The sequence below is a fragment of the Cydia pomonella genome, chromosome 15, assembly GCF_033807575.1.
Source record: "Cydia pomonella isolate Wapato2018A chromosome 15, ilCydPomo1, whole genome shotgun sequence".
Classification (NCBI taxonomy): domain Eukaryota; kingdom Metazoa; phylum Arthropoda; class Insecta; order Lepidoptera; family Tortricidae; genus Cydia; species Cydia pomonella.
Genome location: NC_084717.1, coordinates 13,824,165 through 13,848,450, shown reverse-complemented (window position 1 = coordinate 13,848,450; position 24,286 = coordinate 13,824,165). Strand labels below are relative to the sequence as shown.

General features: G+C 36.3%; 4 protein-coding genes across 9 annotated transcripts in view; 3 read left to right on the top strand and 1 right to left on the bottom strand.

The window, feature by feature from the left end:
• The window catches only part of LOC133525927 (protein unc-80 homolog), a 59,934-nt gene extending 53,773 nt beyond the window's left edge, over nt 1–6,161 (bottom strand). The window contains exons 1-6 of the mRNA XM_061862349.1: nt 5,527–6,161; nt 4,839–4,986; nt 3,683–3,709; nt 2,469–2,489; nt 2,215–2,360; nt 845–1,010 (exon numbers count right to left, since the gene is read on the bottom strand). Coding sequence (XP_061718333.1) covers nt 845–1,010; nt 2,215–2,360; nt 2,469–2,489; nt 3,683–3,709; nt 4,839–4,976 — 498 coding nt within the window. The 5' untranslated portion in view covers nt 4,977–4,986; nt 5,527–6,161. The remainder of the gene's footprint in view (nt 1–844; nt 1,011–2,214; nt 2,361–2,468; nt 2,490–3,682; nt 3,710–4,838; nt 4,987–5,526) is intronic.
• LOC133525931 (protein sprint) overlaps nt 1–24,286 on the top strand; it is a 474,626-nt gene that overhangs the window by 234,195 nt on the left and 216,145 nt on the right. The gene's annotated exons all lie outside the window — the stretch shown is intronic.
• LOC133525922 (uncharacterized) lies at nt 10,190–16,352 on the top strand. Of its 2 annotated transcripts, XM_061862342.1 has the most exons (8): nt 10,190–11,343; nt 11,732–11,920; nt 12,083–12,132; nt 12,220–12,603; nt 12,734–12,797; nt 13,638–13,786; nt 14,005–14,160; nt 16,068–16,352. In XM_061862342.1, exons 1-8 carry the CDS (start codon nt 11,235–11,237, stop codon nt 16,263–16,265), a joined length of 1,299 nt encoding a protein of 432 aa, XP_061718326.1. In that variant the 5' UTR covers nt 10,190–11,234; the 3' UTR covers nt 16,266–16,352. The 2 variants fall into 2 exon arrangements, with proteins under 2 accessions (XP_061718326.1, XP_061718327.1); XM_061862343.1 differs by lacking the exons at nt 12,734–12,797; nt 13,638–13,786.
• On the top strand, nt 16,773–23,316 carry LOC133525924 (myosin light chain 1-like). Of its 2 annotated transcripts, XM_061862345.1 has the most exons (7): nt 16,773–16,909; nt 17,244–17,271; nt 19,906–20,063; nt 20,690–20,840; nt 21,229–21,315; nt 21,876–21,938; nt 23,066–23,316. In XM_061862345.1, exons 1-6 carry the CDS (start codon nt 16,907–16,909, stop codon nt 21,899–21,901), a joined length of 453 nt encoding a protein of 150 aa, XP_061718329.1. In that variant the 5' UTR covers nt 16,773–16,906; the 3' UTR covers nt 21,902–21,938; nt 23,066–23,316. The 2 variants fall into 2 exon arrangements, with proteins under 2 accessions (XP_061718329.1, XP_061718328.1); XM_061862344.1 differs by lacking the exon at nt 21,876–21,938 and having other exon boundaries at nt 16,779–16,909.

Sequence of the window (24,286 nt, the reverse complement as noted above, 5' to 3'; positions counted from 1 at the left end):
AATGACCATAAAATTTTATGCCTTGAAAGGAGCAATTCTTGTATATATATATATATATATATATATATATATATATTTATACATTCTGGGGATCTCGGATCGGCTTTAACGATTTCGATGAAATTTGCTATAAGGGGATTTTAGGGGGTCGTATCTCTGGGAAAACACGCATTTTTGAGTTTTATACATTTTCCGAGCAAGGCTCGGTCGTCCAGATATTAAAAACCTATATTGCATAGGTACGATGGCCCACACTGTTAACTGTCCATCGGTGGACCTTATTACAAAAGGCATAAGGACCACCGGTGGACAGTTAAGAGTGTTGCTGTTTGTACAATACCTACGCTTTTGTTCATATTTAAGTTAAAAATTTATGCAACCTAATTAAACCGAAACTATGCTTAACGCATATACTTAAAACAGGATAATATTTTATTTCATCCGTTCTGAAGTCAGTTTTTTTGTAAAAAAAGACTTTATTTCGAAAATATTGATGTATAAAATGTGAAACGGTATTCGACTAAACATTCCTTAAACGTAAAGATTACTCTGCCAAATGAAAATCGTCCAACAATAGTTCTACTAATTTACACAGAAGCGAACTGAACTGTAAGTATGTGAACCAAGAGCCTGCGTAACGTTAGTCAACAAAACGTTACATCTACAAATAAATCACTCTGCGAAACGATTTTCGGCGAATCATTGTCTGCGAAGCGATAATCTGCGGATTAATTGTTGGAGAATCATTAGGTACCTTGTTTTATGATATATTCAGCCACTTGGCCATCACTTTCTATTCAATGCAAACTGTACCTAGGGATTATCCCAAAAACAAGGTATTTACCGTCATGATAGGAATGGAGAACAGGTAGTGGAAAGGGTTTGTGTGAAAAATGCCAGCTTCATAGTCCGCCTGAGAGCACTCGTCAGATGCATCAAGTATGATCCAGTGCAAGGTGTACAGAAGTTTTGTCTCCACATTGCCAAGGCTTGACATATTGTCTTTTACCCTGAAAAAATATAAATTTTAATATAGTAGACTTTCAACTTATAACTAAAAGATTCATAATTTTACTGATAGTACTAAACTGTATTTTGATTTTATTAGTGTCAATAAGGCAACCTTGCTTGTATATAATCAGTATCCTCGCTCAAACTCATACTAATTATAAACAAAAGGTCTTTATAATATAATTAGTACAAAAGTGTGAACTAAGGTATTGAATTATTAATGTCAGGGTATTGCATGACATAATTTATAACCAGGGCCCATACTATGGAGTGTGGAATTAAGAGGAGTGGCATCTCTTATGGTAGAACTGTTGCAAATGTGTCCAGCTGTCAGCTATAAATAATAGTTCCAAATCTCTCCAGAGTAGCGCTAGAGTAGCTAAGAACCTAGGCGTTATTGACGGAGTGAAGTGCGCTGTCTATGATTTGATGTTTTTGTTCAAGTACTCTAGGTATTGTAGCGCCACCTATTTAAAGTTTTTTGATGGCACTTTTTGGTATATGGAGATTTCGTTCCTTATCTCCACCTTCCGTAGCCCATACATTTAATTCCGTTGACGTAAACATGACGTAATTTCACATATAGCGAGTTTTTTTATAACACAATTTTTTTTATAGCTAACATATTGACGCGTAAAAAAATATTTGTGTCACTGTTAAAAATTAAAAAAAATTATCATTCAAATAATAAACTAATAATCTATTATTTTGTTGCATAACAGTAAGATAAAAGTTAGTTGAACATTTCTGTACTGAGTGTCAAGTATCTGTATCAGTTAACTAAAGAGGTTGACAAATGATTAATTATTGTGAAAAGACTAACTGGAATCATACTCTATGTAGCATGATGTCATTTTTCTGTCAACGGCATAAAATGTATGTGGGCCTTGTTTATAACTAAGCTATAGAGTGAAATAATATTTAAACTATAATTGTAATATTTTACAAAAAAAATCAAATAGCAAAATGTAGGCTCATTGATTGAGCCTCAAGTTGACTCACAAGTCCAGATTATGAAACTCCCTTTTTACATAGTAATTGGAAAAATTCACCATGACAAACAAGATTCAAACTTGAGACCTTTCAGAGTACCGAAAAAATTCCCTAGCAATCTCTGCTTAGCACAAAAATTAAAATATTAGGTATGTACCCATGTTTCACTAAAGCAACCAGCACTGTATAAAATTACTTTATTTGCAGTACCTGTTGTGCAGTACGGCCGCTAACGAGTGCATAACGTGTGGTAGAGAAGCCTGAACAAAACGCCATCGCGGGATCGCTTCTATCGCCTGCGAGAGACTGATGGATAGGCCAAAACGCAAGTTTTGAACCAGCACCTTCTCGAATGACTGAAATCATGAGAAAGTTCGTCAGGAACTTGAATATATCGCTATAATCAAAATTACACGTTAACTATAATAACTATAAAGAAATTATTTAATTGCATTATGTCTTACCTTACAAGCCTCCTTTAGCTCCTTTTTGAAAGAGTTGAAAACATTCATTAATAAATATACCTATAGAGTCTGTGCGGAAAGAGAAGAGTCGTGGAATGTATGGGGCCCAATACATTCCACGACTCTTCTCTTTCCGAACAGACAATAATCCCGTTTTCTAAACAATATAAATAAACAAACATATTCACCTATTAACTCATCACCCAACTGTCATTGTGACATTCAATATGTACAAATTTCGCGCAATATTTATGTGTTACTACATATAATACAAAAAATCCTTAAACCTTGAAGTTTTGTTGAAACTTAATAGTCTATACTATATAACACTCGCAATAGAGTTCAAATCAATTTAGTTAGTTGTTAAAATATCTTTTCATTTACAACGGGCGTACCGGACCGCGACTTGCTTTGGTCCGGTCAGCTTATCTCTTTCTTGCTTTCACTTATGGGTAATGTAATAAGATAACTGGTTATGAATTCAATCTAGATCGGTTATTGATAATGATCTGTCAGTTTCAAAAGTTATATTTCTTGAACCATAAACGCAACTTTATCAAAATTCGCATCCAGTTCGTAAAGGCTCTCTATAGGCGCTTAGCACACTGGATCCGGATTCGTACGTCGCTCCGATGTTTGAGCGAGACCAGGCTATGTGCGTTGCACGTATTATAGCGACATCCTGTTCGTACGTCGGAGCGACATGCGAATCGGGTCCAGTGTGCTATGCGCCTTATTCTTCAAAAACTGATGAGAATAGTTAGTTTTCTCCACAAGCGTGGCAAAGTAATTTGATGCAAAAAGTAGTTTCCTCATGTTAGGGTACGAGTTGAATCGACTTTTAAGGTATAATTTTTAATGAAAAATACTCAATAGCGTTCATTTGGATTTGATTTGTAACGTTTTACAATTAGAATTTTTCCTCGCGTTAATGTGATGAAAAATATTGCGTTTCACTCGGTAGCAAAGTTTGTTTACACCTAGTGCCTTGAAGCTCTCGCAACGCTCAAGATTCCACTTCTTTAACCACTCGCTGTTGTTAGCACGAGGGGTTACACTGTTGTAGTTCCGTCGTATGACAAATAGCTAAGTAGAATTAAACAATTACCTATTAAATAGGTATTACTAGGTTAAGTAGCATCTTCTTAGCAGTTTGTAATACTCGTATTAGGTAGGTACATATTAAGGCATTTAGATGAAATATAGATACTTACGTGATGGCCTTGTGCTCGTTGGCAAAACTGTGGGTAGAATGATTAAATTGTTAACTTACATTATGAAATTTAATAGAAACAAATTGATACCTCATAATTTTTTTCAATAATGCTAAGGCGCTGTTTTTACTTTAAAATATACCACGCTACATAGTCACAACGAAAAGCTAGGAATGAAATAGGTAACTGTAATAATCCTGAAAATGCACGGTAACATTCTGTGACTGCCCAATTTGCTAAATTAGGTAATATAAAGTTGTTATGGATTTGGGCTATCTTGCAGACGTGAGCCGTCAAACATAGGATAAATTACCCAATGATTGATCCTGTGGTCTGTAATTTGTTGTGTTTGTTGGAAAATCACCATAGGGAATGCAATGCCGGACCAAGATTGGCGTTTCGAGTGTTTCGAGATCTCGATCGTCCGACTTTAGAGATCGCGATTTAGGTATCTCTACAAGATCGAGATTTGACAAAGTAATTAAAAACGAGTCCTATTGAATTCAGTATAGCTATGGGTAGTACCTGTTTACGGTACTTGCTGTTATTTGCAAAATAAAACTGCAAATTATAAAAAATGAGCAAATAAATATACATATTTTTCTAAATATTTATGGGTACGCCTCCGCCCGATTCTTCAGTAGCAAACGCCACAGCGCATTAGTAAAAGCCGGCCGCTCACAGCAGCAGCAGCCTGAATAACATGGATCTATGCTTAAAAATATTACTCAAAACAAAGTCATTTATACGCGATCTTTAAAATCTCTTTGAAGATCACGAAAATATTAATCGAGATCTCGGCTAAGATAGCAAAAATCGAGATTTCCTACCGCCGAGACTTAATCACGAAAATTCACTAGAGATCTCGCAGTTTTGAGATCTAGAGAGATCGAAATTGCACTCCCTACCCCTAGTCACCGCTGAATTGTCTTACATTTTTTAGAGTTGAGTGGCCAGACATGAGAAGTGTAGTAAGATTATATTAGTTTACCTTATTTATTCCTTAGTAATTCGGAGCTTATTTAGCTAGTTTAATTTATATTTCTTTCAAACCACAATTTTTTAAATCGAAAGTCAGTGGGAATTAACTTTTATGAACGCTCCACCTTTGATACTCGTATCTGAATCTGAATTCTGGTCCACTTAGACCACTTACCATACACGAAGCATCATGGACCTTTCCAAGTCGTGGCCGCACGAAGGGCGACGACTGCGTCCACAGAAATATCTGCACGGGGATCGGCACCAGCTCGTCCGCGCTTGGGTCATCTTCCGGCATGATCGGCCCTCTCATGTTTCATCTCCTTATCGATCCGGAAACGACATAGTTAACGATTAGATAATCCGCTCAGAGTTAATTAAGTTATAACATCACAAAGAAATCTAATTGGTGCGTGATTTAAGATATTCCCACTTGCTTCCCATCAGTCACGTGTACGAAAACTTGACTGCCCCCCAGTCACCCATTTTCTTAAGGTTAGTAGGCTGCTTGAGCCACCATGTAGAATCGATTTTGGCTTGCTTTAGATGTGTATGAGTTTTATCAATATTAATAAAAATCAATATTAAAGAAATTATCAGATCTACTTAAAAAAAGTTTAGATAATACCCCTATTTTGTATGATCGACGGACATGCTAGTGTTCATAAACATTATTCGCACACACGTGATTAAAAACCCGGTGCTGACAAAAAGTTTTTGGTTTTAAATCTGTGCACTGTCGCTTTTAATTCGCTGCGAATACACTGATGTATTTCTACCTATTGGTGAGACTAAAGAATAACACGCAACGCGCACCAAAATTATTTAGGTTATTTAAAAAAACTAGTATCGGCACTGTTTACATTTTAGCGAAGGATAGCTGGAGTGCGCGGAGAGGAAAGGACGCGCCGTCACCGGAGGGAAGCGAGGGAGAGTGAGGCTTTGCGCAACCCGTAGCTTGTAGGGTCAGCAGCCGCGAGAACGCACAGGGAATAGCGAGATTCTTAATAAGGTAGTTTAAATACTGATAACAAGTAATGTGTGTAATAACAGTCTTCTTGTGAAATCATTTAATAATAATAAAAAGAACGAACCTACGTTATGGGAACTGCGTGAAGTTTAACGTAGGATCAAAAGGTAGAGCTTTCTACAGTAACCACTGTGTCATACCAACTCATTACAATTTATATTTATTTATGTTATTACCCGACTTTGAGGGTCCATCTAGAATGGGAGTGATACTGAACACTCAAATGGTTTTCCGAAAATCAAACAACATAATCTGTATAGATTGTGTCTTTCACGACGACGACGCTTGCCTTGACTCGTACTGATATGTTACGAGTATTAAAGGTTATATTTGACAAATCTGCGCCTCATCGTGAAAACTAAAAAAGTTTAAAAAATTATTAAGAATAACATTTTTGCAAGCATTATAAGTACCAAGAACACCTACCTGGGCCTGTTTTGTTAACCCTCCAAGAGTACATTGATTTGTGCGCAGCCTCCCAGCCGGAGAGCGGGCAACATGGCGGCCGATTCAAGCAGCCCGAGAACTAGGTTACTATCTTGTCCATTCAAGATCTTCCCTATCTTATTCATCTGTTTTTGTAGAATAGTTTACATGTAACACTATCTATACGTATTTTTAGGCGGCCAATACGGTATTATGGAGTGTTGTAGGTTAGATAGCAGTCAATTAGTCATTTTGCTGATTGTGTTGGAACCATGGCGCTGTCAGGATTGTCATTCATTGTCGGTCTGAGTTTACCATTATTTTACCTTCAAGTTCAATGAAAACAAGTTTCTATGCAGGGGGTCAGTTATCTCTGCAACTTACTGTAAGTCAGATGTGTCAGGCTAAAAGTTGCATGCATTTTACTACCAAATGCAAAATGGTTGAGTGTTAAGCAATAAAAAAACGGATTTGTGTGATTTGTGTCCCTGCGATATCAGTGGTAGCATAAATGCATTTAATTGTCATAGAATACATAGGTATGCATATTCTTTGAACGTGCTTTTGTGCAATATGAATTAATGTTGGTACTGACAGTGGCACTTCATGTGAGGAAATAGTATATTGTTAACCGAGGGATGAAACGGTGGTTTCATCCGATTCAAGCACTCTACTTTTCATTTAGAATACGATGACACATGACTAAGTATAAACCAAAGATTTATATAAGTATAAACTTTTATAGCATTTCTTGAGGGTACTTTCAATCAACAATTTCGGTAAAATTATCATTATTTATTGAATTTAAATGGAGGAGTTAAATATTAGAATGGAAATTGTATAACAATACGAAGGCATCGTATAGCTGGCGTAAATACCTACAGGTAAACCGCTGAAAACGAACAGCATATTTTCTAGTCTTGCTTAAGTAATATGACAGGTGACATGCCCTTGATGTGATAGTGGCAGCGCGACAGTCTTTGTTAACGAGATTGGTGTGGATATCGCCGTGCGGTGGCAATTTACTTTATAAATAGAGACCGAGTGGGAGCGGCAGCCACTAAACTGTTCCCACTTTATAGATTGTTTTCAGCATACGTAGGTACAGGTGTTGCCGTCGGCATACCTACCTACATTGTAAAGAGTCGTAATGCAAGCGACTTTGTAATCATTATCTATTCTTTTCCACAAGCTTTTGTACCTATATTTTTCGTGGAAAATTTGTATTTTTTTGACGATTGCTGCGTATGCTGAGAAAATACCTTAGGAGTTTAATTTGTTTAAGAAAATGTAGTTACGATGCTTAGTCCTTGGCATATCTATAGTTCGTTTTTATAGCATTAGAAAGAAGGTAGGTAAGCGATATTTTTATTAAAAATCACTTTTGAATAATATTAAGTCACAGCAAATATTAACTATTATAAATCATATACGATCTTTTACATTCTTTTGCTTTCATAACTAATATAAATTGATTTTTAAAAGCGTTTTTCAATAAAAAGACTCGTTAAGATTGTTTACCTTTTTGCCAATGCTAAAAATAACAAACTACAGCCAAGAACCGAGCATTTTTTGTGTTTTCCAATGTGCCTGGTAATTAAAACGTAGTGATTATATGCTCTTTGCTGGTAATGTCCATCCCCACCAGATATATATTTGATTACGAATTTTAATTTGTTTTGTTAAGAGGCTGTCAATACCTAAATCGCGCACACTGTCTATTTGTATCGGAGTAAATGAGATAGCACTGTCGCATGTTACTGGACCTGGGCAAGGGAATAATAAGAAAAATATTTAAATAAAAAAAAGTGGATTATTAGTGTAATATTTAACTCGACCAAGGTTTAGATATAAATGTTTTGAAATTGTGATTTTAATTGCAGACCCATAAGTCAAAACAATAAAGACATAAAACCGTTTAATTGTGATTTTAAGACCAATCTTTGCAATTATTTTCTATCGAGCCGATTTCGTTCAATCGTGTATCGAGTACGACCACGGTCTTTGAAATATAATTAATATGAACATATATTTTTCTTACTTGACTAAAACAAATAGTCTTTCTTAAAAAACTGTTTAAGTAACATCAATTTCAAGGACATTGGGTGTTGACAGCCTCTTAAGTCTTAGAACCTGAACGTACTCGTACACTTCTCGTAAATATTTTCTCATTCTCAACTACCTATTCACAAGACAGTTGAAAACTCGACTGCTACATAAATGAATTATGAAAATATCCTTCCTAGCGATAGCGGTGACAGATTGATCATTGTTGTCACGTAAGTATGTACGTGTACCTAGAACATTATTCATTTCTCGTACATTTTTAACCGACTTCAAGATTTCAAAAGGAGGAGGTTATTAATACGGTTGTATGTTTTTTTTTAATGTTTGTTACTCCATCACTCCGTCATTTCTGAACCGATTCTGATGATGGGATCCATGAGGAATCGAGGGAACTCTTCAAATTGAAAGGCATACATATAGTGATTTTTGTATTTTCTTTAACAAATCAAGAATTTACATTAAAAAAAGTGACATTTGATGAAGTGGAACTGCTGATGATTATCAGAATGGAACTCTTCAACGACGCATAGCACACGTTTGGCGATTTGTCCTCTTCGCTGTGTTTATTAAGTAAATTAGATTTTCAAGACAAATTTTTGTAAAGTTCGAGTTCTGACGATGGGGTCCATGAGGAATCGAGGGAACTCTTCAAATATGAAAGACATATGATTTTTGTATTTTCTTTAACAAATCAAGCATTTACATTTAAAAAAAGTGACATTTGATGAAGTGGAACCGCTGATGATGATCAGAATGGAATTCTTCAACGACACATAGTACACGTTTGGCGATTTCTCCTCTTCGCTGTGTTTGTTAAGCAAATTAGATTTTCAAGACAATTTTTGTCAAGTTCGAGTTCTGACGATGGGGTCCATGAGGAATCGAGGGAACTCCTCAAATGTTAAAGGCATATATATATATATATATATATATATATATATATATATATAGTGAGCTTAGTATTTTCATCAACAAATCAAGTAATTACATTTGTAGAAGTGACATTTGATGAAGTGGAACTGCTGATGATGAACAGAATGTAACTCTTCAATGGTGCATAGTTCACGTTTGGTAATTTGTTCTCTTTGCATGTTTGTCAGGCAGTTAGGTTTTCAAGGCACATTTTTATATTTCTATCCGATTTAGTTTTTTTAATAATTATCGGGTGCTTTATTTCATGCATGGCGTGAAATAATTTATCTTAAATACAGTAGAATACCCTATTGCGGGTACCAGTCAACCATTGGGCAAATCTGAAATGTGTCAAGGTGGGTGCAGTGACAAAAAAAAACATGTTACCTCTTTTTCTACTTAATTAGGCGTAGGACCCTGTCTTTTTAATTTCATTGTATGAAACATAGAAATAGGATAGTATAGAACGACTGTCAAACTTCGAAAGTGCGACCAAAAATGAAATGCAAGTGTGTGCGTAAATTGTCTATGTGCGAACAAAAATAGTGATGTCATGTTACAACATATTAATAATCTATCGATGTTTAACTGCTTTATCGACTACTTTTTCAAATGTGTTTGAAAAAGTTGAAAATGATAAAGTTGAAGTTGTTTGAAAATGTCTTCGCAAAGAGTTGACTTACCAAAGAAAATTTGAATTTCGCGCCTTTTCCTGCTGACAAGTTGGGTTGGGTGTGTATACGCTGTGTACAAGTATACGCTGTCTTGTGTTTCCTTGTGTTGGCGGCAAAGCCGTGGAAAAGTGTATAAAATGTAAGTACTGTGTTGGAAAGTGAAGTTTAAATTTATCGCTAAACATGTGCACCTTCAAAAATATTTTAAGTCGGTTGTAAAGGTAATATCTTAATGATATCTTGTAAACAACTAATTCCATACCTACTTATATACCGACAAGTTATCGATACAGTCATATGAACATTTTGTCAAGCCCTAGCGTAAAGTAACAGTTTAGGTTTTTACACAAAATATTCTAAAATATTGACTAATATGATGAAATATTAACACACAATTGAAGCTTAAGCAAGAAAACTTATAATGAACTGTATAAATTGGTTTTTTACACTTTTTATGCTGTTCATTTGATAAAATATCGTTACGAAAATTTCGCTAGGAATATCATAATTACCTGTGAAATGAGTATTTTCCTGGGTTTTTTGGCCCTGAAACACTACAACCCGGCACACAACATGACACCATCGTCACTAAATTACTTAATATATATTTTTCTTTTTGATTCTCTTATATTTTTCACGTTAAAAAATACGGCAATATGATTTTGGCCGCCTCGGCCGCCTTCGAACTCAAAATTGGTTACGTTTTCTCATATGTAGTCTGCCTCTTTCGCACTTATGGCTTGTTCGTATACGTCATGGCTTCCCTTTCGCACACTTCATCTGTCTGTCAAGCGAAGCGACTGACATGTCTCTGGTATGAAATCCAAAATCAACAATAATCGTTCTTTCACCGGTCTCCCTCATTGAAGTCGGTTTTTTTCTTAAAAAATATTTTAAGTAAGTTTGAATTCCGTACGTTTCCTTGTCACTGCTAGAAACTGTAACACATCGTAACTACTTATAGTAACGCTTAAATGTATATTTTTTGATTGAAATTATTTGAATCCTACACCATTTGTTTATTAAATATCTAGGCTATTCATTCTAGTGCATATTGCCCAAAGAATATTGCCACTATAGGTATCTGTAGGTACCTAACTTTTATATGTGCGTATAAAGGCTGAAGTCCACTAGGCTCGATCGTATGAAGCTCGTCGAGGCGAATCGCATTTACTATGAAACTACTTCTATTGACTTGCTATCTTGCTATTGACGAAGAGTCGAGCAAAGAGTAAGTATTGTATAGGCAGATTATGGATTCGAATTTACCATTCATAGTAAATGTATAGAAGGTGAATTATTGCGATTCGATTCGATTCGCCTCGGCGAGCCTTGGATTATATCAGCAATGGCTGGAAAAAAGGTAAAAAACAAAACAATCATGACATATGTATATGTCAAGTCAAGGTTAGAAAATTTTAATAGAGAAAGATGAAATTTGAACTGAAAATATTATAAAATAATGGAAGAGAGTGACAATAATTCCCGTGTTGCAGGCTTACTTGCCTATCATTTAGTCAATCTAGTTCTGCAGGAGGGTTGTATGATTGCAAACGCCGCCTTAGAGTCGGGTATTCATAAGTTTTATATATTATTTTAATATATTTACGTTACCTTTGATCTATCCCGGAGCATTTCGAACCATAAGCCATTCGCAAAACATTATTTTTTTTAATTTAAGTATTTACTCAGCTTCAAAAATGTTCATACTGTTCATAAAAATCACTACAAGTACATACTAATTCATAAAAAGTTTGTCCGTCAGTTTTTTACAGTGGTCAGTAAGTAACTTCTTATATGTCGGAGTAGGCACACCCAGCTGCAAAAGTGCATGGCCACTTTATGATTGAATTTCATTTATATCCTGCAATTCTGCAGCTCGCTGTACGTCACATTATACAGTGGGATCAAACTAAACCTTATTTTAAACTATACCAACAGATTAACTTGGTTTCGCAGGACGGCCTCGTGAATATTTGTCATCGAGAGTGAACGCCGTAAGATCAGATTTGACGTTCATTATTCGCGCAGGCGAAGACGCCACATATGTCGACACCGCGGTCGATAACTTCATCGAGGGGGCTGATAATGCTAAGATTGAGTCGGAACCAAATGTCTTGGTGACGTCTACACCGCAAAAAGTTGCAGGTAAACAACGTAAATTAACACGAAAAGCTAATGGCACCTATTCGCACTTTTATATCCTTATAGAAACACAAAAGATATCGAAGAATGTAGGCGGCATATTAACGTATTAGTTTTTATCTCCGATTTTGCTGTACTTGACAAATTTCGAATAAAATGTTTCAGACGATAAAACTAAAAAAGAAAACGGCCAAGGAGACGACTTAACAGAGGAGGTAAAATATAAGTCCATATAAAAAATACGCCAGTCACTGTATACTTGCCCTTAACATATTACTTACTAATAAATTACTTACCCACAGCAACAACACGAGTTGAACAACTCTACATCTCTATTCATAAATCACTTGTTTGACATAAGTGACGTGGAATTAGGACTTAGCGACCATACAAATCATGCACAGAACGCTGAGTACAACGTTTTATCACCTTTCTGTATAAATAATGTAATGGATTTTTACATGAACGCAGCACTTGATGCGTTCCGTATAACGGAAGAGAAAGAGAGAGAGTCTGTTGACAAACGAGTAAGGATTTCAGGAAATTCTTCCTTTTCTTACATAGAAGAAGCATTAGAAGATTATGACAAAGACGTGGTGTTCTACGTGCATCAAGACGATTCACCATGTACGGAAAATGTTTATGAGATACCGCAAGATCCAATGACGTCACAAATGGCCTTACAGGTTTAAAGTGTTTAAACTTAGCTAATAATATTTATTTATTTAATTTTTATATTTAAATGTTCGATATGACAGTACGCAATGTATGTGTCTACTCCACTTACTTATACTTACATGTCATTTGTTTCAACAGTGTGATCTTGATAACAAGAACGAAAATTCGGAATTATATGAAAATACGTATCTTACTCTGAACCGTAAGTTAATTTAATACACACCAAAAACATTTTCATGTTAATGTTGCCCAGACGAGACTATATGGCTCGCACTGTCATAAAGTTATCAGTTCGTATGTAGAGCCAAGCTTCTAATTCAGCGCGCTCTAACTTCACAAACTCTAAACTTTAGTCAATATACAACATACAGGCTTAGCCGTTTCGCTACAGTCACATGTCTTCACTTCACATATTACTTTCTGTTATATAAATGTTCTTGTAGTAACGAAACAGCCTATTAGCCCAATATTTTGACTAAGGTGTAGAGTTTGTGAAGTTAAGGATTGTAGTGTTAGATCGCAAAGAGTTGGAAGCTTGGGTCTTTTTGACAGTGCGAGCCATATAGTCTCGGCAACATTTTACATGAAAAAGTTTTAGGCGGGATTTCACTTTTTTTTGTAAGTTGCTTATTAATCCTGAAATAAGTATTTTATATTATTTATAACTAGAAGTCTCTATATAAATTTCAGACCTCTAGCATGCAAATTTGCGCAAGTCTCATACAAACTTCCATCCCCTTGTTTATGAGGCATGGGGGGTAAAAGTTCAGTCTTAGATTGTTTTGTTTTTTACTAATACTAGCTTACATACCCAATGTTGGCTTTTTAGGGCTTCAGGAAGTACCGTTGTGTATGAGTAAGTCAGTGACGATAACGGTTTTTTTAATCAATAAAATCTAAAGTATAAGAGCTAACCAATTGAAATCTTATATGTTTATTTAATCCACTATTGACATCATATCCAGAGAATTTTGTTTATCTGGTATAATCCAAACCCAAGTCCTGCAGTACTTAGTGGATATCATTGTTAAAATTTTATTAGGTGATTACGATCAATGCTCCGATGAAGAGGAGTATCCTATAATAGAAGATCCCAAGGGGATGTTGATGCAAGAAATCGCACTGCTCACAGCAAATACTTCTACCGATACTGGCCGCTCGTACGACGAGTCCCGGGAAGATATACATAACGTAATGTTGTTTAACATTGTTAGTTAATTACCTTTGAAATTTCAAATCAATTTCTGCCCAGAATATTAATAAAGTGCCCTCAATATTCTCGTTGCTTACAAGGTTTGCATGCATTTAGCTATTAGTTAGCTATCTTGATAAATAATGGCGCAGAAAAGTGTTCCAGGCAAAGGTTCACATTGTCTTGGGTTATGTTTTAATTGAAATGTGTAATTTAGGATCATAGCAAGCCACGAGAAGGTTTAGCCGCAACCTCCGGTGTCTCTGCCGGCTCCCGCAAAAGTAGACTTGTACATCGGTGGCGACTGCAGGGAGCCAGGTTCCTGGCCTGCATCCGGGGTTGGTGGCGACGCAAAGCTACTGGAAAACGCAAGGTTTACTCATTCGATCATATTAAAGCCGCGTGAACGTTACTGCGACCTCCGGCGCAAAAGTTGACTCGTTCAAGGCTGGTGTTTACAGGGATCCAGATTCCTGACCTGCAACCGGGGCTGGTAGCAAAGCAAAACTCCTGGAAATAAAAATTTAACTATGTCTTGTATTTATTTATTTAAATTTTATTGCACAAAATATAAAAAATAGAAATGGCGGGCTTAATGCCTAAAGCCATACTCTACCAGTCAACCATAGCGCTTAAACAGAGAAGTACGTAATAAAAATAGTACAAGAAAGTACTTACTTACTTTTCGTAAGAAAATTTAATAAGGAACTATTGAAAACAACTGAAAAACGTAATAAACTACATATAAAATATATTATAATATAATAAAAAATATAAAAAAAATATATATTATATTATATTATATATAATTAATAATACTAAGTACTACATCCTTCACAAATACATATAAATAATTACATATACTTACTACGATGGATACTACTCATAATCTTGTTTCAGAAAATATTTATTTAAAGATTTGTATCAAAATTTTGATTCACGAAGATCACGATTCACACAATTAAATGAAGATTAGTTTCATGATTGAATAAGGCAAAGGAAATAGGTCACACACATACACACACAGACCCACACACACCTGTACCCTTGATTCGAGAGAGGAAACATAATAATATCTACGATAAATATACGCTAACGCGTTCAACTGTTAGCCGTGTGGAATATATTAAAATACCCACTTGTTCAACTTTGCTTTAGAAATTAAAATTAACGTTGTGTTTTTATCCATAATTATACCTAATACTCGCGAGTAGATGACGTATTACGAGATGTTACTCGTAGCAAAATTAGGTCTTATTATATTATTAATCAGTAGAATTTCAAAATAGTAGTGTAACACATGTTCTAATTATATTTACTACGAGCATCTGAATCATATGTTTAGATATGCTCAACGAGCAAGTTTACATAAGCATACATATTTTCTCAATTGCAGCTTCTACATGCAAGCTTATTCAATGGGTTTGCAGGTGACTTATTTTTTTTATATACACCGTGGGCTGTTAAATCAAAACCCGATAGAATTTATCCGCGCATACCTTTTTGCCGAAAAAAAAATTAGGTTTTTTTGCACACGACATATTTTTTCTTTTACATTTTGGCTAAAAAAACATTACAACGAATAGGTAAGTATTTTTTTTTAAATTTAACGATAAAAATTACGAGTTTCCTTTAAAACCTTAATGTCTGTTAGTAGTATGTTTCAACCAAGTCACGTAGTGGCAGAGTCGCAGCCAAAAAGGCGTTTTTAACCTAAGTTATTATAAAAACATTTTTTTACAAAAATTGACAATATCTCTAAAACAAGATCGATTTTAGAAAACTGTACGACATTTTAGTTTCTAAGTGCGGTTAAAAATTTACATTTGTCGGGTTTTACCAGCCCACGGTGTATAATATAGTTCCTGTCATCCACGATGACGCGCAGATTTGTCAAATCTAACCTTTAATAACATGACAATATGTACGAGTTGAAGGCACGCGTCGTCGTGAATGACACGTTCTATAAACTTGCACGCTAGAGCTGGAGCAGGAAATCGATATTTCGGCTCTGGACGACCCCATATGACCTCAATGAGAAGTCTATGGTCCAGCTGTGGTAACCCTACCACGACCCCTACGAAGACGACGAGAGTTTAATAAAAACCGAGCACTCCGAGATCTTGTGAAGGCCAAAGGCCAAGTTCTCCCTAGGTTCGACACGTTTGTTTTGTGCAAGATGGCGTTTTACGTACTCCATAGTGACCTCGTTTCTGATGATAGAGCCTATCCAGTACTTTTTTAAATTCAATAAATATTTATGATGATTATTGATTACAGGCTGCGGAATCGGCTAGCCAGCGGCCACTGTCACCGGGCGTGCGCCGCCGCGCCGCCAGCCTGCTGGATCACCGCGTGTCCTCCACCGTGCTGACCTGCCACGCCAAGTGCAACACCATCAACGAGGCACTCCTCAACTCCCATCACTGGATGGATTACACTTTCGAAACTAAACCTAATGAATGTGGTGATGTCTAATAGCCTTGCTGTGATATTTAAATTTGATTGATTTACTTAAATGATACGAATACCTAAGTCTTCTAAATAAATTTGATCTAACATGAATGTTTCTTTTTATTTTACTATTAGACTATATAACGTAAAAGTTTAATCGTAAATGAAATCTTCACCAATCAAGCATCTACGTGACTAACGTCACAGTCCAGTCACTGAGGATTTTTTGCAATCATAGATTCTATAACAGGTGCTTTTGAATTGATTTCATTAGCAATGCCATCGCCATTAAATCAGTCAGCGCGGGTCGAGCAGGTAGCTGTCGAACACCTCGATTTCCGAAAGAGATCCGATCAAAATAGTTATCGAAGATGTAGATTTATCATTGGAATAGTGTGCGGTTGGTGTGTTTGGCGAGGGCGGGCGGGAACGCTCCTCGTCTCGCTCGCGCGCGTGCGAAGGACGCTTATCCGAAGCGGTCGCGGCGACGGACCGACTCCGCTGAAAATAGAATGGTCGCGGATTCCTGGGCTAAATCTCAAATATCCAGACGGGTGCGCCATCTAAGCCAGTTAAAACAGTCCCGCGAAAAGTTGCCGAGCCCCACTTCTTGTCTGAACGTTCGCCAGTGAAGACCGGGAGGGAACCAACTACCACCACACAAAATGGTGAGTCACTCCTGACGTCAGTGAAATTGTGATAAAGGAGTTCAGTGAAAAAACGGACATTTAGCTCGGCCAGTGATATCTATCAGACGCGCGTTCTAATCTCGCGAAACATATTCCGCAGACCGGAAGAATGTCAAAGTTCTGGAACGACCAGTACATAGAACCACGTTTAAAATCAGTGTTGTGCTTAAGAGACAGTGAATTAACATGGTATTGTATGCTTGGACAGATAACACAAACACTCAGTGCCCTGACGCTGCTACACAACTAATCCTACACATAGCATGCTACCATTGAACATGAAAAGTAACGAAATATTTTTCGTCATTTTCAGAGCGACCTCAGCAAGAACGACGTCGAAAGTGAGTATTTATTTTATTTGATACTAATAACGATAAGATTATATTAACTCTTATTTTGCGGAACAGTTCAAACGGTCGCACAGATTTAACAGTTATGTACCTGTTGATTTTTATGGAAGATGACATAATGATGTATGCATTGGAACATTGACGGTTATGAATGGTAACAAAATGAATGTAATGCGAGCGAGCATCGTAACATCTAAGTATAGAATCGTTTCTCTAATAAGGTTCGCGTAATCGTTGCTAAGAGATGCCGGTGGTGCGGCATTGGCATGGCCACGCTGCGCGCGCGCTGCGTTCTATATTTATCCCTCGGTCACGTGGCGCGCGGCCCGCCCGCCCAAACAGAGAAACTCCGCTCAAATTTCACTGCAACCCTGCTTTATGTTTTCGGCGCCCAGCCAAAATCTACCTGCGTCTACGTATACGGATACTCTTATCATACACTCGTCATTTACAATCTGGCTTACTGTCAATATCAAGGTCATCATCTGCTGTCGATCAGCTGATCTCTACATATGCACCAGGTTATTATGATAATCCATAACCTGAAGTTATAACTTATACTTTATTATATTTAAATATGAACTTGTATTTCAAAATAATTAATAATTAAATAATTAATAATTAAATATGTTTTTTATTAGGTAAGTAGAAAAAAATCCTACAATAAATACTTTTTTTAAGGAATGTTTACATAGGTATATTGATAATAATTATAATTAAAAAAAAAAACAAATTAAATTATTTATCAAAAAAAAATATTATCACTACTTATGCCCTTGTTAGTTTATTTAGCTCATACCTTACCAGATTTGAACCAATTACCTATGTCCGATGAAACTTACCTATAATTATAAATTAATTTTAATAATTTACATGTCTACCTACAAAACTTCGGTAACAGTAACATTATTGTAGGTTATCAATTAGGATCATCTATCTTGCCTGACAATGAAGAAGGTGTATCATACATATGAACTTCTAATCCCTAAGGCAATGCAACCTTATTGAGTTGGCATGTTAGAACTGTCGGCGATAAAAGTTTGTAACGAATATTATTTTATTGTTAATTTGTGTTTGAATTCGATTCTGGCAACTTAATAGTTGATTTAGAATTCATTAAACTCAATGATGAAGTTATGTTATAAGAAAGAAGTTCAAAGGAGTTGGGTCTGCGCCACAATTAGGGCACAGAGCTACGCTTTAAAATTAGAATGTGAGTCAGAAGTCAACACAGTGAATATATCGAAACTTGCGAGAAAATAAAATATTTTCGGCGAAGAATGTCCGCCCACGCGGCCGCGCCCATGGTGTTGTCTGAGCTTAGGTGCAAATACAATAGATAATTCTGGAAACATTTGCGTAATTATAGCATTGAGTCAATGTATTAATTTAGGTTTCCAATCGTATTGATATACACGAGGTTAAATTTTCCATTGATCTATTGATACAATCCGTATAACAATAAATAAACTGAAAATGTGTATATGTACATACATATACACACTTTTCTACAATCATGCTTTAAGTATGGCCAAAAGTATATCTTTGCCATAATGTAAAGAGAGAATACATTTCCCACCTGATTTTGAACTTTGCATAAAATTGTAAATTGATAGGGTTCAATTTTGCAGAATTTCTGACATCCTTATGCCTTATAAAGCATTCTCACTTAATTGTAAGTTACACTTTATAGTCTGTAGCAGGCCTATACCGTCCCAACTTCGAGACACTGCAACGGTCAAATGACACTGAAATGTTCAGTCTACATCAACCTTGTTTCTCAAGGTTTTTATTTTGTGTTTTGTATTTTTATGTTTTTAGGTAAAAAAACTACTAGGTAGGTATTCAATTGCAATTTTAAATCGATTATAATTCTAATCGTTCATAGATACATACAATAGAATCACTTAAGCTAAAAACCTAAAACTATAAACTAAATATAAAAAAATCCACGAAATCACTGCCTTCCGGCATGGTTGCAAGAACACTAGCGGCGTTACCCCTCTGGGCCCGCTTCACCGCCAAACTTAGCTTGTGGGCAAAGAAAGCCCCCGCTCTATGATCGCCTGAGACGCCTCATCAGCCGGACCACCTTCTTGACAAAATTCTTGATGTCGTGTGTTGCAAGCGCAATAAATTAAAATAAATAGATAAAAAATAAATAAATGGATCAGTTTTAAATATCCAAATATACATTAATAAATAGGGTAGAGAAAAGGTTAGATAGGGTAAAAGAAACACTGGGGCAAGAAAAACACTTGTAGAAAATTCTCATAGTGTTTCTCTTGCCCCGAGCAAAATAGTTTGTTTCTCTGACCCACATGACCTTACAATAGAATTACAAATAAATAAATAAATTAACTAACGTACACGTACAACATTTAATTTTAATCAGCATAAACATACACATACATACATATAAATTGTAAACGAAAATTGATTATCTACAAAAAAAGATCAAGCCCTCCAAGGGCGGCGAATCGCCGTCTTCAGTATTTGTGGCTAACGCCTTAACCTCTAGGTGGCACATATCTCGATTTCTTGAGTAGGTGGATTATATGCAGTCTTTTGAAAGGCAACTTTACGCGAGTGGAATCAAAACGATTAACTATATTTATTTCTCAGGGGCATCCTTCGCCTTCTCCATCTACGATTTCGACGGCAGTGGCAAGGTGGACGCGTTTAACCTCGGCGATGTCCTAAGGGCGCTCAACTTCAACCCCACACTTGCCACCATCGAGAAGCTCGGCGGCACCAAGAAGAAGGGCGAGAAGTTCCTTACTGTAAGTACTGTTTATTATTGGGTGTGTTCAATAGAATTTTAAATTAAGGGTGGGGAGAGGGGGAGGGGGTGTGGCTTCTCGATCTCAAAACCATTGCTAGGCTTGTGGGCATAGGCGGAGATCCTGCCTGCTTAATAATATCCAAATCCAACAAAAACACGTTATAAAACACCTAATTTAAGAAAGAGAAGAGTTTGGTTCCCTTATATTCCACGTCTATTCTTTCCGCACTGACTCTATATTTCAAATTTTTAATATATAAGTTCTACATGGAGATGAGGTGTCCTGAAGTGTCCCACCTAATTTAATTTGTTCTTATAAATCGTGTCATTCACGAAGACGCGTGCCTTGACTCGTTATGTCCTGTTGGAGGTTAGATTTGACAAATCTGCGCGTTATCGTGAATGACACAAACTATTGACTACTCAAAGATGTGACGTGACGTGACTATTCACGAATTGACAATCTTTCATATCTTATTGTACACGAGCCTGCATGCCAAGGTATATAGCCAAGTTTATCGTACATATTTTGCTGTTTTAATATGTCTGTAAAGTGTAAATACTTACTTACAGAAAATATCTTAAATTGTGATGTTGTTACAAGTTTCCAACTTTCAATTGCAGGTCGAAGAGTTCCTTCCCATCTACTCCTCAGCGAAAAAGGACAAAGACCAGGGAGGTTATGAAGACTTCCTGGAATGTCTGAAGCTGTACGACAAGAACGAAAACGGCATGATGCTCGGCGCCGAGCTTACACACACACTTCTCGCGCTAGGTGAGCTCGCGTTTACTATAAACAAACGTGTAAAGGAAGAATACTAATTCAGTCCCGCCTTTTTGTTTCATCGTTATATACGGTGACTTATGTTTTAAAATAGAACATAGTCAATAACTGGTCAGTTAGGAGGAGGGTGGGGGGGGGGGGAAGGGCATCATTTGTACGAAGAAATAGTAAAACGAATGGTTATAGTCAGAAAACTTGATACTCTTCTAATAACAAACGGATATAATGTATATTATGTACCTGTATTTGGCAATGAAACCCGGACCTAGATTAATCCATTTAAATGGGACATAGGCAAATAGCCAAGTAATAAAAGAAAAACAAAATATTTATATTTTTTCGGATGGTATCTCTAATGCTGTGTTTCTGTCGTCACCAGGCGAGAAGCTTGATGACAAAGAGGTCGATGAGGTCGTCAAGGACTGCATGGACCCAGAAGATGACGATGGCATGATTCCCTATGCGCGTGAGTATCCTTCACTCATCTAGAAAATAGTAGTATTTTGACTTTTGAATGTTTATGTGATAGAACAAGACTTAAGGTTTTTTTATCGGGTGCATCGTTTCAGTCAGTCGTTATTATTGAAATAGGTAGTCTTTATAATAATCTAGAAAAGAGAAAGTTAGATTTCCGTTTCACTGACATTTTTGTTCTAATTACTACTCGTATTTGTTCAATCTAAGGATTGAAATAATGCACCCTACATTTTACTTTAGTGTAAATAATGTTTGGGATTTGGACATTTTAAAATAGCAAGTAGTTATACCTTATTTAGCTCATTGCACACGTGCACCTAGTAGCCAAGAATGATTTATCCTAAAGTCTAAACGAACCCATTTATTTATTCCTACTAATGCAAAAATCTTCACCATTTTAAATTGACCTTAGTGTACATGAAGTATTTGGCTGAGAAACAAAGTATTATGCCCCTTAGATTGAAATGATGGTATCAGCCTTTTCCATTATTACGCATGTGTAGTGTACTGGATGTGTGTGCCCCTGTTTTACCTTTTGTCCATTTCCAGCATTCCTGAAGAAGGTGATGGCGTAGAAGATCCACATCCCGTCATATCTTTAGTTATAAGATCGTAAGTGGATAGATACATTAATAAAGGGTGTCGCTATCGCTGCTCGTCGTTCGTGCTTTGCTACTGTCTTATACTTTTTCTTGGATGTTTTTAATTTTACTTGGTGGTCAATATCAGGTAAAGTTTCGAGTTTATTATTGCTTTCAGGATACCAACGATTACTGTAATATCGATACCCTAGTTCACAATCGTTCTAATTACGGAAAATAAATGTTCTAATTAGTACCATAGTGCATACTTACACAGACATTAAAGTTGATATTCCAACCAAATTTTCCACGCAATCGGTACGACTGTGAACAAGGGTATAGATATTTCAATAACAATATTCTTATGCACACTTATTTATGCTCTTCAGCTCAAGTTGTCTCAAAGAGTTGCTATTATTCTTTGTTATAATTTTCTGTGTGAAGCTATTTATAATTTATCGTAACCTAAAATCATCTTTATCTTTTAATTCTCCAAACATTTAGGTTGATCTCAATTGGTAACATCGTCAGCTGATGGTTAACTTTATATGTAGTAACCTATCACTGACCATGGTTGACCATCTAGTACCTATATAATTTAAAAGAATAATAATAAAAATAACCGATTTTAACACCTTTCAGTGCTTTAACATAATTCAACAAAAATAAAAGAAAAAAAAAAACATTCTATTGAAATGACAAAAGAAAAAAAAAATTTTTTAGTTGATTAAAAATTGTACGACGTCCGGTGGCAGTAACTACGTACCCACCATGAACAAACCAATCATTCATCTAGGTACTTAACGCATTTCAGCGTTGTAATATTTTGTGCGGGTTGCATTGCACCATGCATAGCACAGACTGACTCACGTTATTCTGCAGAGGACTAGTTTATAGTACAGAGTACAGTCGCCATCAGATACATCGGAGCGCCCTAGGTGTTTACAAATATCTAAACAAAGGCACTATTATCAAGTCGTTTAAGTGCATGTTCAGATATTTTTAACACCTTAGCCGCTCCGAAATCGGATATATTTGATGGCGACTTTGCAATCAATTTTATCGATTGTTTTTCCGATGACCGACGGTTTGGTCCAACTTACCCTTAGTAGTTAGTTTTTTACATATTAATATTAATCATATTTTTTGCTATTTCAGCTTTCCTACAAAAAATGTGCGACAAAGCTTTGGGCGGCGAGGAAGGAGCGGCGCCTGCGGAGGGCTAAGGCCGGCGCTGCAGGCGCCCGCCCCGCCGACCGCGACCAACGACAAACCGTATTCACCATCTCACATACGGACTATCTCCCTTTTTTATACGACGCAACAACACCTACCAAATTGTACAACTATCTATCTATCGACTGTATGTACATACTTAAAGTAAGATTAAATTACTGTAAAACACGTTGTACGTGTCTTTTAAATTTATTATTATTTATTAAGTACATTTTATAATGACAAAAACATAAAAAGCCGTAAATTATTTTATAATAAACTGATAAATATTCTTTTGTTATCTTCAATTCTTTCGGTCAGTTCTAAATATCCGAATGCGAAATACTTAAATTTACTTCAAGTTACTTGTAGGTGGCCTATCCCACTGATCGAAAAGCTAGTGAAAAAGGCCACAAATACTAACTATAACCTTTACATTACTTACAATAAAAATCTTGCAATGAAATTTTATTCCCTCATCATGATTGAAAACCCTTTAAATGCTCAGATACCTAGACCATGCGATACCAAGCGAGAACTCGCAAATGAGGATATAAACTAAGTTTTGTCGACCGTTGAAGTACAACTAATTTAACAGGTACATCGAATTTAATGCATACTTTAGTATTTAATGCAACAGTTGTATAAGAAGGGTCAAAAAAGGCGAGTGGCGTGAGTTACAATGTGAGCCGGAGCCGAAGGCGTAGGCGAACATTGTAAAAGAATACGCCACGAGCATTTTTTGACCTACTTATACAACGTTGCATACAATATTTTTCCTACGAGTCAACAAAAATAAATCTTAATTTAGGTAAACAAAGCAAAACTATATAGCCAAGACGCGCGAGCATACCTTGTTACGCGCCCGGCCCGCCCCGGGCCGCGGCCGGCCGGTCGGCGACACCTTCTCGTAACTCATGAGGCCCTGGTACTTGCTACTTGCTAAATTAAATTTTTGGACAGTTTTTTCTCAATTTTGGCCACCGTAGCCTACGGAGACTAACAAGCAACGCTAAGCGGTCTTCATAGTCTATGGGTGTTGCTATATTACGGGTGTCACATGCGTGTTTCTGACTTATGAAGTAATTATTTTTACTATGCAACCAAATGAATATTTTGTAAGATGGCAGCAATGCATTTGTTTAAAACTGTATTTGTTTTGGT

Bases quoted from the DNA above. Each gene is read 5' to 3' on its own strand.
- LOC133525922 (XM_061862342.1), top strand. From the start codon at position 11,235: ATGGAAGAGAGTGACAATAATTCCCGTGTTGCAGGCTTACTTGCCTAT. The intron at 12,133-12,219 runs GTAAAATATAAG...ACTTACCCACAG, and splicing joins GAGACGACTTAACAGAGGAG to CAACAACACGAGTTGAACAA. The intron at 12,604-12,733 runs GTTTAAAGTGTT...TTGTTTCAACAG, and splicing joins CGTCACAAATGGCCTTACAG to TGTGATCTTGATAACAAGAA.
- LOC133525924 (XM_061862344.1), top strand. The intron at 17,272-19,905 runs GTGAGTATTTAT...TTTATTTCTCAG, and splicing joins CAGCAAGAACGACGTCGAAA to GGGCATCCTTCGCCTTCTCC. The intron at 21,316-23,065 runs GTGAGTATCCTT...TTGCTATTTCAG, and splicing joins TGGCATGATTCCCTATGCGC to CTTTCCTACAAAAAATGTGC.